At 48.3% G+C, this 15130-nt stretch overlaps 1 protein-coding gene across 3 annotated transcripts; it reads right to left on the bottom strand.

The window, feature by feature from the left end:
- Positions 1 to 1708: 1708 nt before the first annotated feature.
- Positions 1709 to 8119, bottom strand: PEX11A (peroxisomal biogenesis factor 11 alpha). 3 transcript variants are annotated; one of them, XM_004578316.4, is made up of 3 exons: positions 7924 to 8119; positions 6114 to 6229; positions 1709 to 3589 (listed from the first exon to the last, which is right to left on the bottom strand). In XM_004578316.4, exons 1-3 carry the CDS (start codon positions 7977 to 7979, stop codon positions 3018 to 3020), a joined length of 744 nt encoding a protein of 247 aa, XP_004578373.2. In that variant the 5' UTR covers positions 7980 to 8119; the 3' UTR covers positions 1709 to 3017. The 3 variants fall into 3 exon arrangements, with proteins under 3 accessions (XP_004578373.2, XP_058521577.1, XP_058521579.1); XM_058665594.1 differs by having other exon boundaries at positions 6114 to 6188; positions 7924 to 8033; XM_058665596.1 differs by lacking the exon at positions 6114 to 6229 and having other exon boundaries at positions 7924 to 8031.
- Between the last annotated feature and the right edge of the window lie 7011 nt (positions 8120 to 15130).

Raw genomic sequence — 15130 nt, 5'->3', positions numbered from 1 at the left:
CTAAATTCTAGTAAGTTCCTTCATCTTTGAGTCCTTGCCTCTTGGCGGTGGGGAGCAGTTTTCAACTCATTTCCCCCCTCCAGTCCTAGTTTCTAGCAAGAGTGAGAGGTAAACAGCATGCATGACTCAAGGGCACATGGGGTTGGGTGGGGGGTTGTGGCACGGTGGCCTACCAGCTAAAGTCCTCGCCTTGAATGCCCAGGATCCCATACGGGCTCTGGTTGTAGTCCTGACAGCCCCACTTCCCATCCAGCTCCCTGCTTGTGGCCTGGGAAAGCAGTCGAAGACGGCCCAATGCTTTGGGACCCTGCACCCGCATGGGAGACCTGGAAGAAGCTTCTGGCTCCTGGCTTTGGATCAGCTCAGCTTCAGCCACTGCAGCCACTTGGGGAGTGAATCATCGGACGGAAGATCTTCCTCTCTGTCTCTCCTCCTCTCTGTATATTTGACTTTTCAATAAAAATAAATAAATCTTAAAAAAAAAAAGGCACACAGGGTCAGTGACAAGTGACCAAGGTTCTGCTTCTACCAACGGCACCCAGTTGACCAGGAGCTGTTATTGCTAATTCCTTCCTTAGCAGAGAGTCAAGTCCAAGCCCACGATCTAGTTCCTGCCTTCAGAACTGGTGGTGCATCATGGTGTCAGCCACAGTTTTCCAGGGTTCCTAAGGTACCAGGAGCCAGCATGTGTAGTCTCTGGAGCCGGCAGAGCTGTCCGTGTGGGAGCTCCGAGCAGTGATGTGCTGTGGTCCACAGGCAAGAGAGGCAGGGGTGTGGAGAAGCAGGATCTCCTGGCAGACCCTGTATGCTCGGCTCTCTGTCTGTGGTGTGCAGGCACGGGCAGTGGGAGGTCAGGTGGGAGGATGGCAGCATGCCGGCAGCCTCCCAAAGCAGGGTGATTGACAAAGGGGGGGTGCGATACAGTGAACATGCAGTGGTGACCTGCCTGGCCTGTTCACGGGCACAAGGGAAGCATCTGAAACAGTGGCCTCTTCCACTTGGAGCAGGACAGATGTCCCTCGAGGCTGTGGCTGGATGGCAACCCCGGGCCAAAGGGCAGCTCCTGATCCAGGGTGGTGGCTTTGGGCCAAAGGCAGGAGAAGGTTTTGCTGACAAAGTGGGTCCTTTGGCCACTAGGGCAGCGGTTCCACAATGTGGGTGAGAGGTGAGAGGCGGTGAAAGGACATGGGCGAGGCCCAGGGCAAGAGGGCTGGGCAGCTGGCCAGTGGCAGCTTGCAGGGCACAGTTCTCTCTCCTCTCCCTTCTCTCCAGAGGGTTGTCTCATTCTTAGGCGGATCACCAGAAGTGGGTCTGACTGACTGCCTCAATCCTTCAGCAGCAACGCTCAGCTGTGGACGTGCTGCTAAGTCCTTGGTTTTTGGAACCTCTTGTGAACATGGAAGCTTAGAAGAGGGGGTGGCTTAGCTGGGAAGGAGAAAGCCCAGGCCCCACTGAAGGCGCCCATGCCCTGAAGAGAGGGTATGTCCCATCCCAACCTCAGGGGACACAAGTACAAGACAGGCACAGGGCCATGCATCGTCACCTCCATGAGCAAGCAGCACCCTGGACAGTCAAACAGCTGAAGACATCTTTGGGGTCCCCCTTACCCAGCGTGATCTTTCTCAGTCTTCCCATCCCAGGGCTCACTCTACTAGTGGGGTGGCCTCTCATTGGGGCTTCATCCCCACAAGACGTACAGACACACAGGTCAGTTTGTTTCAGAATTTATTGGACATAATGAACCTACTAGAATGCAGGATCTGGACAAGGTCTAAACAGTCATTTAAACTGTATCAGCCTTGATACGCGGTGCTGGGCATATCTCTTCAAGGCCCCGAATTGTGCTTTCTCAAACCACGTGTCTTGATTGTGTGCCTAGAGAACAGAGAGCCAAGGACCTGAGTCCACAGAGCAGTTGTGCCTGTGGGAATTTTGCTCACATTTGTGTTCAGGGAAATGACATAGCCTTACTGATTGGACTGACTTTGCCCCCACCTGCTGGCGTCTCACCTGCCCATTTCACCTCCGTCAGATGAAAGGATCTGTCCCCATAAAACCTGACACCTGGGATGTGAGGCAGAGGACCCAGGGAAATGTCCTCTTGGCCGCTTCCTGCCCTTTCCCACCTCCCCCAGGCACCCTATGATGAGGAATTGGATTTATCAGAGTAAACTGCAACCCTCACACGCTCAAGTCATGACATGTTAAACTGTAAGAGCTTTGGCGCTAATTAATACAGAAGCACTCAAGCTGTTACATGGCGTTAGACAAGAACAACCTGGCTCACAAGTCAGAGTTTGCAGTTTTGTAGAACAGAATATGAAGCATTGACCAATGGAAGTACTGAGTCAGGGCTAGTGGCGAGGTAAAAGCGCGGAGTCCTGGAGTCCCTGGCTCCCACTCCGCCAGGAACGCAGGAAGTCTCCTGGGGACAAACAAGGATCCCCAGTCAGAAGAACCAGTAGTGTTTATTTTCTCAGCACCCTTATCTGTCCCAGGCCACATAACAGGTGACCTTCTACCCATTTTCACCTCAACTCCTTTCTGCTTCCAATTGTGGCTGAGCCATGACATTGCCTAATGACCTCTACCCACAAATAATATTAGACCCAAGGGTGGCAGTGGGGTATAGTGGATCCTTAGATGCTGTGCATGGGCAGTTAAGCAAAAACCACACCCCAAAGTGTCACCATGTGATTGATTGGACCATTTTCAATTTCCTTCCAGATTTTTTTCTAAGTTCCTACTGTGCACATCAGAAATGTTCACTAAATGTTGGACAAAGAGAAAATATTCAGAAATCCAGCAGTGATTTCAGTATCTTGAAAAATCACATGAGCTGAAATCTTCATGCTCCCCCTCTTTGCTCTGGGCTCCTCCCTCCCAGCGATGCAGTTGTTCAGATTTGGCTAGAATGAGAACCTAGGCACGGCACGGCCTGGCCTGTGACCACAGCAGTGTCCAATCCACACGCAGGTCACCTTTGAAGGCCAGTCTGGCCCAGCCCTTAAAGGACCCTAGCAGGTCCTGAGTCTCATCTGTGGATAGGCCACAGTGATGATGCCTGTTACTGAGGACACAAGCCCTCCCAGGCCGATGAGGCCTCGATTAGACTTGTAGATCCCCAGCTGGCTTAGCGGGATCAGGATGTCACACAAGTTCTTCACAGTGTCCAGCAGCAGTGGGGGATGGCGCTTCAGAGACCGGAATAAGAGGAGGAGGAAGGACTGCAGCCACTCTGTCTCCTCGTCGGCCACGTTGTATCCACAAGGACCCTGGGAGGACCCCTTCTCCTTCTTGGCTCTGTCGTGCGCGACCCGTCCCATCTGCAGGGAAATTTCATACACGTCCCTGGCCAGGCTCAGCAGCAGAAAGTAGTAGTAGTGGCGGGCAGCTCGCCTCCTCCATGCCTCTTTGCTGATGCCAGTGGCCAGACCCACGCTCTTCACCCAGAGCATGGTGTCACAGATGAAATAAATCACACGGTTCAGGTTGGCTAGCGTTAGGCATAGGCGGGGCACAGGGTCGGTGGCATGGATGCTCTGCTTGGTTGCCTGCATGGCATGGACCACGTTGCCCAGTCTGAACCCTGCAAGAGGAATCCACATGGTTCACTGTCACTCACTGGTACATGAGGGGAAGGCAGAATGCATGCAGCAGAGTAGGTAATCAGCACTGGTCAGGGTGTTTTTCCCCTCTCATTTTTACTAATGTGAAAGGCAGGGAGACAAGGCAGAAAGGGAGACTGTCCACACACTGCTTAACCCCTCAAATGCCAGTGTTGGGTAAGAACCAAACTGGTGCCAGGAACTTACAACTCCACCTGGGTTTCCCACTTGGGCGGCAGGGACCTAAATTTGACTCATCCGCTGCCTCCCCAGATGTATTAGCAGAGAGCTGGAGAGGAAGTGGAGTAGCCAGGACTTAAACCCAGACAGTCCCAAATGGGAAGCAAGTATCCCAAGTACAACTTCACGGCTGTGCCAAACACCCACTTGTTTTGTAACTGAGTCACTGAGGCTCAGCTTTGGCTGGGGAAGGAGACATTACAGTGTGTGTGTGTGTGTGTGTGTGTGTGTGTGTTGGGGATCCCTAAAATGATCCCAGGAAGCATACAGTTATTTCCTCCCCACCCACTTACCTCCTCAAGGCTGACTTGGAGCATGCTCACAGCAAGGTCAACCATGAGGGTGCCTTCCCACACCTGATTGCTCCCAGCTGTTCCTCTTCAGAAGCAAGGTGCTGTGACAGTGTGAAAGCCAGTGCTGTGACAACATGAAAGCCAGGTGCAGTCTGCCCTAGGGGAGTCTGAGGTCTTTATTTCATTTATTTTCTAGACGAAAGACTACTTCTTAAATGACACCGTAATCTCCTTGTCATTTGTCTACTCCAGAGTCCTTAGTCTCTTGACAAAGTAGAGAGCAAGTGTCTGACCTGGTGGAAAGACACGCTTCCCACAAGGGACTCCCTGGGTTCAATCCCTGGTTCTACTCCTGACTCCAGTACCCACTCTCACTCATACAGACCTTGGAGGCAGCAGTTGGGTGCTGGCATCCATGTGGGTGCCTTGGGTGGAGTTCCTAGCACCCAGCTTTGGCCTGGCCTAGGCTAGATACTGCAGGCATTTGGAGGAATCTGCACATGGGACTATTTCTAAGATAAAGCAGATAGCAGGACTTAGTAGCCAGGACAATTAATAATATTGTCCACTTAGACCTTAGACTCAGTAAGGGCTCAAAAGCAGTTACTTCCAGAGAATTTACAACTTCACAAGAATGCCTTGTAGTCCTACATTAAAAATAGTACATAACAGTAGGTAGTTTCTGGGGTCCAGCTCTGGCTATTCTATGATTGCCTGGATGACCTTGGATAGGTCCCTTCTGGATCTCAGTGACATCTAGACACGTGAGGGGCCAGTGTTGTAGTGCAGTTGGTTAAGCTACCACCAGCAATGCCAACACCCCATACTGCGATGCTGGTTCACTGTTAGTTACTACATTTACAATCCAGCTTCCAAGACGGCCCCAGTTCTCAGGCCCCTGCTACCCATGTGGGAGAACTGAATGAAATTCCTGGTGTTGGTCGGCCCTAGCTCTAGCAGTTGCAGCCATTTGAGGAGTGAACCAATGGAGGAAGAGCTTTCTTTCTCCCTCCTTCCTTCCTCACTCATGGCTGTCATTTCTGCTTTTGAAATCTTAAAACTAAAACTAAAATTAAAAAATATGTTCAAACTCTAAGATTCTAAAAAAATATATATCTAAGAATGTCAAACCTTGGCTTCAATGCACCCAGAACCCCAGCCACCCTTCCGACCCTCTGCTTGACAGCGCAAGCCCCTGTGTCTGCCCAGCTCACCAGTCTGACCCAGTACTCAGCCCTTACTAGAGGAACCCGCCTCCTTCCATCTTCCAACCACAACTCAAGCTCCACCTCCTCCCAAACCCTCTTCTTTTCCTCTTCCACAGACAATACATTTGGCACTAAACCTTCATCATTATGGATATTGTGATTTCTCACAAAGCCTGGAACTGTGCCTGGGGATGAAACACGAGCTTGGGGACAGCTGATGAACATGTGATCTTCCACCTGTGATACACTGTAGTGAAGTCCACTTCTTACCCCACAGTGAAGATTCAGGCTATGGTTGCTACAGCCGTACAGGACCTCCCAGCTGACTGACTATTAAAGCAATCAAATGAGTGCAAAAGCTGGTTGTCACACTCCAGCTTTGAGCTGCAAGTCTACAATGTATCAATCCTGTAGAGGTAACCCCCATAGCAGCAAAGGCAAGGCAGGTGTTCTCGGACTGTGCTGTTCCTCCACAGAACAAAAAGGCCCACAAGAACTAGAAGCTCAGGCTGGCCACTGCCAAAATAGTGATTCTAGAACAAAAAGTCTCCTACAGGTTTCATGTGTGTTAGGAAGGCATGGCGTAGCACCAAATGCAAACACAGAAGTGCGGTATGAGAATGGCCAGCTGTGAGACACCCACATTCCAACTTCACCAACAAGCTTGACTGACTGGAAAAGAAAGCCCTAGAATGTATCCGGAGACTAGAAGGGCTGGGGCTCTAAGCCAAGAGCCACTGGCCTCCATGAGATAGGGTACTTACATTTACGGCCAGCACTCACACTGGACTCCAGTTTCTTGAGTTTCATGACCACCTCCTCTTTGCCAGCCTTAGGCTCTAACAAATACGTAAGCAACATGCATGTGTACTGAGTGGCTCTGCAATGGAAGACAATGGGAGGAGAGTGATTGACACATCCAATCAAGCTGGACTCAGCCAGGACAGCAAAGAGAACACATGCGGCCAAGCGCGATGCTTCCCGGACAGCAGCTCTTTCAAGAGCCAACTCCCGCAACAGCGATTCTGCGGATGGGCCGAAGGGCAGAACAGTGATGGAAATGCTGCACACAGGTTATAAAAGGAACTGCAGCCACGCGCTGAACAACCGTGCAGATGGCCCTGTGCCGGCCCTGAGCAACGCATGCAGCCAAGGCAGGAAAGCCCACGGAAATTGCCCTTGTGTTATGCCTGTGAAGGTTCACAGTTGTATTTTCCCCAGTGAGGCCACGACAAGCAACTCTTCTACCATGTGGGTAACCTGCTCTGTATGCGGTGGGATACAAACACAAACCAGAGCCCCGAGAAAAGTCTATAGCTTGAACATTTCTTAAACTAAAGGGCCAGAACACAAGTTAGGACATGTTTTTTATATTTGCTTTTCACTATTATTAATTAGTGTTTTACATAAAACACAGGCAGAACTCCATCTAATGATGGTATCTGGTCAATAAAGTCATGATTGTTTCTCCTCCTCTCTGTAAACCTGATTTTCCAATACAAAGAAATAAATCTTTAAAATGTAGACCGGGGAGGTCTGCTTATTTTAATGTAAAAACTTTTGCGATCCATATCTATCTACTTTTTTCATAGCACACATTTTTTGATGAACTTCATGAAGATCCTGCATAGGCATGAATTCCAGTACATTTTGCACCCCAATAAACCTGTCTTGTAATTCCCTTTCCTGCAGAGTTCCTGAAGCTCCACATGTATGTTCTAGGATTACTTGATTCATTAATCTCCTTGACAAACCTTGCAAGATCACACTTGTGTTTGCATGCAGCAAACACAGAGCCCAGCCACTCTGAAGACAATAGCAGACCGGCCAGAAGGCAGGCACAGCGGGGCTGGGAAGGGGACATTGGATTCCAACAGCTCAGCTCTGCCCCTTGGCACCTCCTTCTGCTGCACTTTGCCTGTCCGTGGAATGGGGTCATCTTGAGTCCCCAACACACAGGGCTGTGGTGAGGGTTAGATAAGTCAACCATTGCAAAGCTCTGAGGACAATCTTAGATTAAAGCCAGCTTCTGCGAGTCAGCCCTTCTTGTACAGCAGAAGGGAAGGTAAAATTGCAACAGTAACTATTTGTCCTTCGGATTATCTTAATAGAAACAGGGCAAACCAGGATTGGAACTGAAGCCACAGTCTCCGATACGTGCAGCAGCACAGTGTGTATCTCCGAGGCGCAGGGAGTTTTTTCCCACGGGGTTTTCCCATGGGGTTTATTTTGCAGTTTACGACATTATTTCCCACACAGTACCTCCAACAAGGCCAACTGGGCACTAATGCAATTTTCAGACGGTGCATAAAAAAAAAACTGTCCAGCAGCATGCCAAGGGCTAGCTGAAGCCACCACCCCGGGAGCAAAGTTGGCAGACAGGAGAGCTCGGAGTTCCAATCAGAAGCCTAGGGGAGAGTGACAGGCCAGGCTCGGCCCACCTCCACTGAAGCTGGGGTGAGGCGGGGCGCGAGCCCCAGACTGGGCTCTGCGGGAGCGGCCGGTTTCCCCAGGGCTTCCCTCCTTCTTTTCGGGGTGCCCCAGAGCCGGCACCCTGAAAGGCACCTGACTCACCTGAAGAGGCGGTCCCGGCCCTGGGTCTGGTTGGTGAAGCGGGTGAAGGCGTCCATGGCGCCCACGGCCACGCGTCGCACCGGGCTCCCGTGGGGTGCGCTGGTCCCGGGGGCACTCGGGGTACGGCCCAGGGCCGAGGGGGCGTGGCCGCTGCGGGTCCCTCCTCACTCCACCCACCCGGAGCGGCACCGCGGCTTCCGGTCGGGGCCGGAAGTGGCGGTTACCTGGACGACGCGAAGCCGCCAGCTGGCTCAGGTGAGGGCACCTTTCCGAGCGTGCGTTTTCCGCTGATGCCGTGGCTGCGGTGCTACCGCAGGGGTGTCCTGTGGGGGCTTTCTCCTCAGCCTCCGGCGTTTTTCCTCAGAGTCGGATGCCCGGGAGCCCCAGATGCATTCCAAACGGCGTCCTCACCCTCAGAACTTTCCTGAAACGTTTCCCTCAGCGACCCCGGTGGTGCAGGGAGTGTGTGCCCCTCTGGGAGAGAATTTTCTGTTTAGGAAGTTGGAGGAGTTAACACGGGAAGTGGCTGTTAACTGTGGAACCCCTCAAGGTTGGCAACGTGGAGGCCAACATGGGGTCGGGAATGGCGCCCCTGAACACTCGCCAAGGCGCACGCACTGTGCAGGATGATCACCCTCGGTAACCACCTAACAAGATTTCACACTATTTTGTTTCCTTGGTGGGGCCTGCCCGTAGCAGTTGCGGACCTAGGGTAGTGGTAAACAGACGGCTTAAGTAAGATACACTCTGTTCTCCTGTATTGACGAGGTTCCGTTTTCAGAGTTCCCACACGCTCAACTGAATGGTGACAATGTGGGGAGAGCTGGCGCCCCGTCTCTATCCTCTTCCCGTGTTCTTGGGGTGTCTGGCTCTCACCTGTGTGTGAGGGGTGGGTCCTCCAGGCCACATCCCACCCAGCTGCTCGCGCCTTTATGCACAGCATGCCTTGTACACCTTCCAGGTGCTCACCTTAGCAGCTGGGTAGACCCCCAGGAGGAGATGGGAATGGCGGGTGCAGGTCTTGGCCTCCATTGGACAGTCAGCTCCGAGGTCTAGGAGCCTGGCCTGAGAACGTTCCATACATTACTCATCCTTTTCAGAGGAAGGGACCTTTGACCTGTGGTATCGGGCATCACACATGCTCTGCTTCCAGTGCAGCCCAGTGCTAACATGTCTGGGAAAGCAGAAGGTGGCCCATGTGTTTGGACATCTGCAGCCACGTGGGAGGCCTGGAAGAAGCTTCTAGCTTTGGTCTGGTTCAGCCCTGACCATTGGGACCATTGGGACCACTGGGGGAAAGAAGCAGCAGATGGAAGATCCGTCTCCCCCACTCTTTCTTTATAATTCTACCTTTCAAGTAAATAAAAAGAGAGATCATGATGCACTGTAGACTCTAAGTGCCTGGCCCAGAAAATCTTCTCACTGAGTTCTGAGAATTTTTAAATACCCCAAACATAAGTACTAATCAGATATTGAACTTGTAAATATTTTCTCCCAGTGTGTGGACTGTCTCTTTTTCTCCTGTCTTTTAAAAAGCATAAATTTACTTTTCAAAAAGTTAAGATGACCAGTTTGTTGCTTGTACATTGTACTTTAATGTACTATGAAATCTTCCTTTAACTGAAGACTGACAGAGGTCTTCCCCTGTGTTTTCTTGTAGTTTTTTTTTAAGATTTATTTATTTTTATTGGAAAGCCGGATATACAGAGCGGAGGAGAGACAGAGAGGAAGATCTTCCATCCGATGGTTTACTCCCCAAGTGGCCGCAATGGCTGGAGCTGAGCCATTCTGAAGCCAGGAGCCTCCTCCGGGTCTCCCACGTGGGTCCAGGGTCCCAAAGCTTTGGTCCATCCTCTGTGGCTTTCCCAGGCCACAGGCAGTGAGCTGGATGGGAAACAGGGCTGCTGGGATTAGAACCGCATCCATATGGGATCCCAGTGTGTTCAAGGTGAGGACCTTAACTGCTATGCTATTGTGCCGGGCCCTTCTTGTAGTTTAATAACAATGTTATATGTAGATCTGTAATCTACTTTCGAGTTAATTTTAAAATGTGTTGCAAGGAACAAATAAGAGCTATCTTGCTCCATTTAGATTGTTTCAGTGTCATTTGTTAAAAAAAATCTATCCCTATCCTTGTCACCCTAAATTGTCTTTGTGTATAAGCTGCCCACAGGGTTGGCACAATGGCTCAACAGGCTAATCCTTTGCCTGCTTGCTGGTACCCCAGCTGCTCCACTTGCCTTGCAACACCCTGCTTGTGGCTTGGGAAAGCAGTCGAGGACGGCCCAAAGCCTTGGGACCCTGCACCCACGTGGGAGATACTGAAGAAGCTCCTGGCTTTGGTTTTGCTTAGCTCTGACTGGTGGCCCTTTGAGGAGTGAACTAGTGAACTGTTTCTTCTTCTATCTGTGAATCTGCTTTTCCAATAAAAATAAGTCTTTTTTTAAAAAAGCTGTCCAGAAAAAGAAGAGAATGTGGAAATAATAGTCTTACCCATTTTCCTTGAACCTTTGCGCCCTAATTAACCATGTGAAGATTGTCAAAAATAAAGGGAAAAAAGCTGTCCATATATATGTGCATTTAATTCCTGGCTCTCTTTAGTTTTATTGATCTGTTTATTTTGAAACCAGTACCATACTGACTTGATTACTGTGGCTGTATAATAAATCTTTAGTGGTGGTCCTCCAATTCTGTCCCTTTTTCCAATTTTTTTTCCTTGTTACTCCAGGTACTTTGTATTTCTACATGAATTGTAGAATTAGCATTTTAGTTCCAGCTGGGATTATCTTAGGAATTGTGCTGAATTTATAGGTTAGTTTAAGAGGAATTGACATTTTAACAAAATAGAGGGGATGGCACAATGGCTCAACTGGCTGATCTTCCCCTTTCAAGTGCCAGGATCCCATATTGGCACTGGTTCATGTCAAGTTCTGCTTATGGCCTAGGAAGGCAGCAGAGGATGACCCAGATCCTTGGATTCCTGCACCCACATGGGAGACCTTGAAGAAGCTCCTGGCTCCTGACTTCAGATCAGCACAGCTTCAGCCATGGTGGCCATTTGGAGTGTGAACCAGTGGATGTAAGATCTTTCTGTCTTCCCTCCCAAGGCTTAGGGCCATCCTCTATTGCTTTCCCAGGCCACAAGTAGGGAATTGGATGGGAAGTGGAGCAGCTGGGATTTGAACCAATGCTCATTTTGGATCCTGGCACATGTAAAGCAAGGATTTAACCACTAGGCTATTGTGCCAGGCCCTTATTTCAGTTTTTTTTTATATTTTAATTGCTTTTTCATTTATTTGAAAGAATTGCAGAGAAGGCAAGACATGGAACTTCATCCAGGTCTCCCATAGGAGCACAGGAGCCCAAGCATTTGGGCCATCCTCCACTGCTTTTCTCATGCCATTATCAGAAAACTGAATTGGAAACAGAGCACCCAGGATTCAAACTGGCACCCATATGGGTTATCAGCTTCACATGCAGTGGCTTTACCATGCCAACCCCAGTTTCAATTCTTGATTGCTTCTTGTCATTGCATCAAAATACAATAGACTTTTTGGCATTGAACTTGTATCTTGCAGTTTAAGTTAATCCCATTTATTAGTTCTAGTAGATTTCTTTCTTGAGGAGTCCATCAGACTTACAATATAGTTATATCTAGAAATAAAGACAGCTTTTGACTTGCTTTCCGTTCTGGGTGAAACAATTCCATCAGCCAGAAGAACTGAATCTTGCTGTTCCTTCTGCATAATTCTCTCCTCCACACCTCCTCCTGGCAGCCAGGCCTTGCTTAACATTTTCTTTTCTTTTTTTTTTAAGATTTATTTATTTTTTAAAAAGTCAGATATGCAGAAAGGAGGAGAGACAGGGAGGAAGAGCTCCCTGCTTATGGGCTGGGAAAACAGTGGGGGATGACTCAGGCCCTTGGGTCTCTGCACCCATGTGGAAAACCTGGAGAAGGGTCCTGGCTCCTAGCTTCAGCTCAGCTCAGCTCCAGCCATTGCAGCCATGTGAGCCAGCATATGGAAGATAACTGTCTTTCCTTATCTCTATCTGTCTTTCAAATAAAAATACAGTCTTTTAAAAAAAAGAATAAGCTTCCTCCAAGCCCTTGTTAATGTTGATATTTTGGCCTTCTCCCACAAACCCCAAGTGCTCTTAATGGCATCAGGAATGGTGAACCTTTTCCAGGAGGTTTCCAACGAATTACTCAGATCCATCAGAGGACTCACTATCTGTGGACATTCTAGCCTTAGGGAATGTATTTCTTAAATACATGGGAAAGTCAAAGTGATTCCTTGCTCCATGGGCTGCAGGGTGGATGCTTTGTTAGCAGGTATGGAGCCAACATGGCTCTCACTCTGCATGTGTATTAGAACACCTGGGTGACTAGGTACATTGTCTGTGAGCAGTAATATTTCAAAAAGGAATGCTTCCCTCTGAGCATGGGTCCCAACTGTGGGCCTAAAATATTCAGTAAATATCTGCTGTCATCCAGGCTTTATTCCATTTATAGAGTACAGCCAGAATAGGTGCAGCATGATTCTTGAGGGCTGTAGGACTTAGGGATTGGTTAAGGGGCACTGGCTTCACGTTAAACTTACCAGCTACATTAGTCTCTAGGCAGAAAGTGTGTCCTTTGAAGCTCTGAAGCCAGAAGTTGTCTTGTTTCTAACTCTGAAAGTCCCAGAAGGCATCTCTTCCACTGTACAGCTTGAGGGTGGAGTTGTCCAATGTGGTCACCTTCTTCAGTGAGCTTGGCGAGACTGGGTAGTTGAATGCAGCTTCTACGTCAGCGTGCACTTGCTGCTTCACCTTGCACTTTGATGTTGAGGAGATGGCTTCTTTATCTCTGCTCTTGTCAAACTCAGCTTGTGTAGCTTCCTCACCCTTCAGCCTTCAAGTAACCTGAAGAGTTAAGACCTTGCTTTGGAGTAGACTTTGGCTAAATGTTGTGGTTGATTAATCTCCTAGGCCGACCACTGAAACTTTCTCCATATCCACCCATCAGGCTGTTTGACTTAATCTTAGTATCCATGTATTCACTCGAAAAAAAAAAGTTAATTTCCTCCAAGAAGTTTTTGCTGAGGCCAGTATTGTGGCATAACTGATTAGGCCACTGCTTGTGTCACCAACATCCCATATCAGAGTTCCAAATGGATTCCCAGCTACTCTGCTTCTGATACAGCTTGTGAGAAAGCTGTGGAAAGTGGCCCCTGTGCCCGGGAGGCTGGGATGGAGTTTCTAGCTCACAGCTTTGGTTTGGCCCAGCACAGGCTGTTGGTGGCCATTTGGGAAGTAGACCAGGATGGAAGATTCTTTTTCTCTGTGTTTGCTTCTCCCCCTGTATCTGTCAAAAACTGTCACTCTGCCTTTCAAATAAATAAGCTAAAAAAAAAAAAAAAACCCACCAAAAATGAACTTGCGTTCACACCTTGGTTGATGCAAAACCTCATTTTAGCATATCTCTGCTTTCAACATGGCTCACTAAGCTTAGTCATTTCTAGTTTTGATTTAAACTAAGAGAAGTGTGACTGTTCCTGTCGCCTGAATCCTTAATGACTCTTTAGCAGATTTGTAATAATTTCAGTATTGCTGTCTTTTAAGAACAAAAAAAGTGAACAACATAGCAACCAGAACACACAGAATTTATCAACTGAGTGTGACATCTTATGCTGGGCATAGTTTTTGATACCCCAGTATAGTTATAGCAGTAACATCGAAGACCACTGACCATGGGTCAGTGTAACAGATACAATAAGAATGAAAAAGTGTAAAATATTGTGAGAATTATTAAGATGTGATGCAGAGGCATGACGTAGCACATGCTGTGGGAAGCATGGTGCTAACAGATGATTTGCTCGCCTGGGCTTGCCACAAGCCTTACATGATAAAACCACACTCTCTGCAGCTCACTAACACAAGGTACGCCCGTGTCAGGAGGAGGGTGTGCAGACGACTACAGTTGTGGACTTGTCTGTTTCTCTTAGAGCTTCTTTCAAGTTTTGTTTGTGTGGGACTTTTAAAATTAAAATTAATTTTTTAAATTGGAAAGTCAGATTTACAGAGAGAAGGAGAGACAGACAGAAAGATTTTTCATCTGCTGGTTCACACCCCAAGTGGGCACGACAACCGAAGCTGAGCCGGCCCAAAGCCAGGGAGTAGAACATCTTCTAGGTCTCCCACGTGGGTGCAGGGTCCCAAGGCTTTAGGCTGTCCTCTGCTGCTTTCCCAGGCCACAAGCAGGGAGCAGGATGAGAAGTGGAGCAGCTGAGAACGAGGACTTTAGCTGTTAGGCTACTGTGCCAGGCCCTAGTCATATGTTCTGAAGCTGTTAGAAGGTACATGAATGTTTAGATATTTTACTGTCTTGATGAATTCATCCCTTCTCCATTATGAGATGAACCTGATCCCTGGAGGTAGTCTTTGCTCTGACATATGCAAGGTTTGCTATAGCCACTCAGCTTTCTTTCTTTTTAAAAAAGAGTTATATATTTGTTTTTATTGGAAAGTCAGATCAGATTTATGAAGACAAAGAGTCACAGAAAGATCTTCCATTTGCTGGTTCATTCCCCAAATGGCTGTAACGGCCAGAGCTGAGCTGATCCAATCCAAAGCCGGGAGCCAGGAGCTTCTTCTGGGTCTTCCATGCAGATACAGGGTCCTAAGGCTTTGAGTCATCATCTACTGCTTTCCCAGGCCACAAGCAGGGAGCTGGATGGGAGGTGGAGCAGCTGGGACATGAACCAGTGCCCATATGGGATCCCAACATTTGTAAAGTGAGGATTTAACCATTGAGCCATTTTTCCAGGTCCATATGTCTTTATATTTAAGTGATATTTTGGTCCACAGCACATATTGTCTTGTTCTCTTATCTGAGAATTCCTACCATTCAATTGGAAGCTTGAAATTTAATGTATTATTGATATGGTGAGATCTGGCTGTTTTCTGTTCTTTGAGTTTTTTTCTATTCCTTTTTAGTCTTTTTCTCCCATTTTAGTTATATTTATGGTTTTGTTGATCTCTTGTTGGCCTATTAGCTGTAACTGTTTTGTTACTTTAGTGATTGGTTTCGAGTTTGCAGTGTGCATCCTTAATCTGTCATCTGTCCTCAGATATTAGCGCATTTCCATTTCTCTCCTCCTGGTCTTTGTATATTATTATCATATTTTCCCCACATATGTTATTAAGCTCATACCACATTGGTATT

Source organism: Ochotona princeps, chromosome 6 (assembly GCF_030435755.1).
Source record: "Ochotona princeps isolate mOchPri1 chromosome 6, mOchPri1.hap1, whole genome shotgun sequence".
NCBI classification, from domain to species: Eukaryota; Metazoa; Chordata; class Mammalia; order Lagomorpha; family Ochotonidae; genus Ochotona; species Ochotona princeps.
The sequence above is the reverse complement of the archived record's forward strand: the minus strand, read 5'-3'. Positions and strand labels throughout refer to the sequence as shown.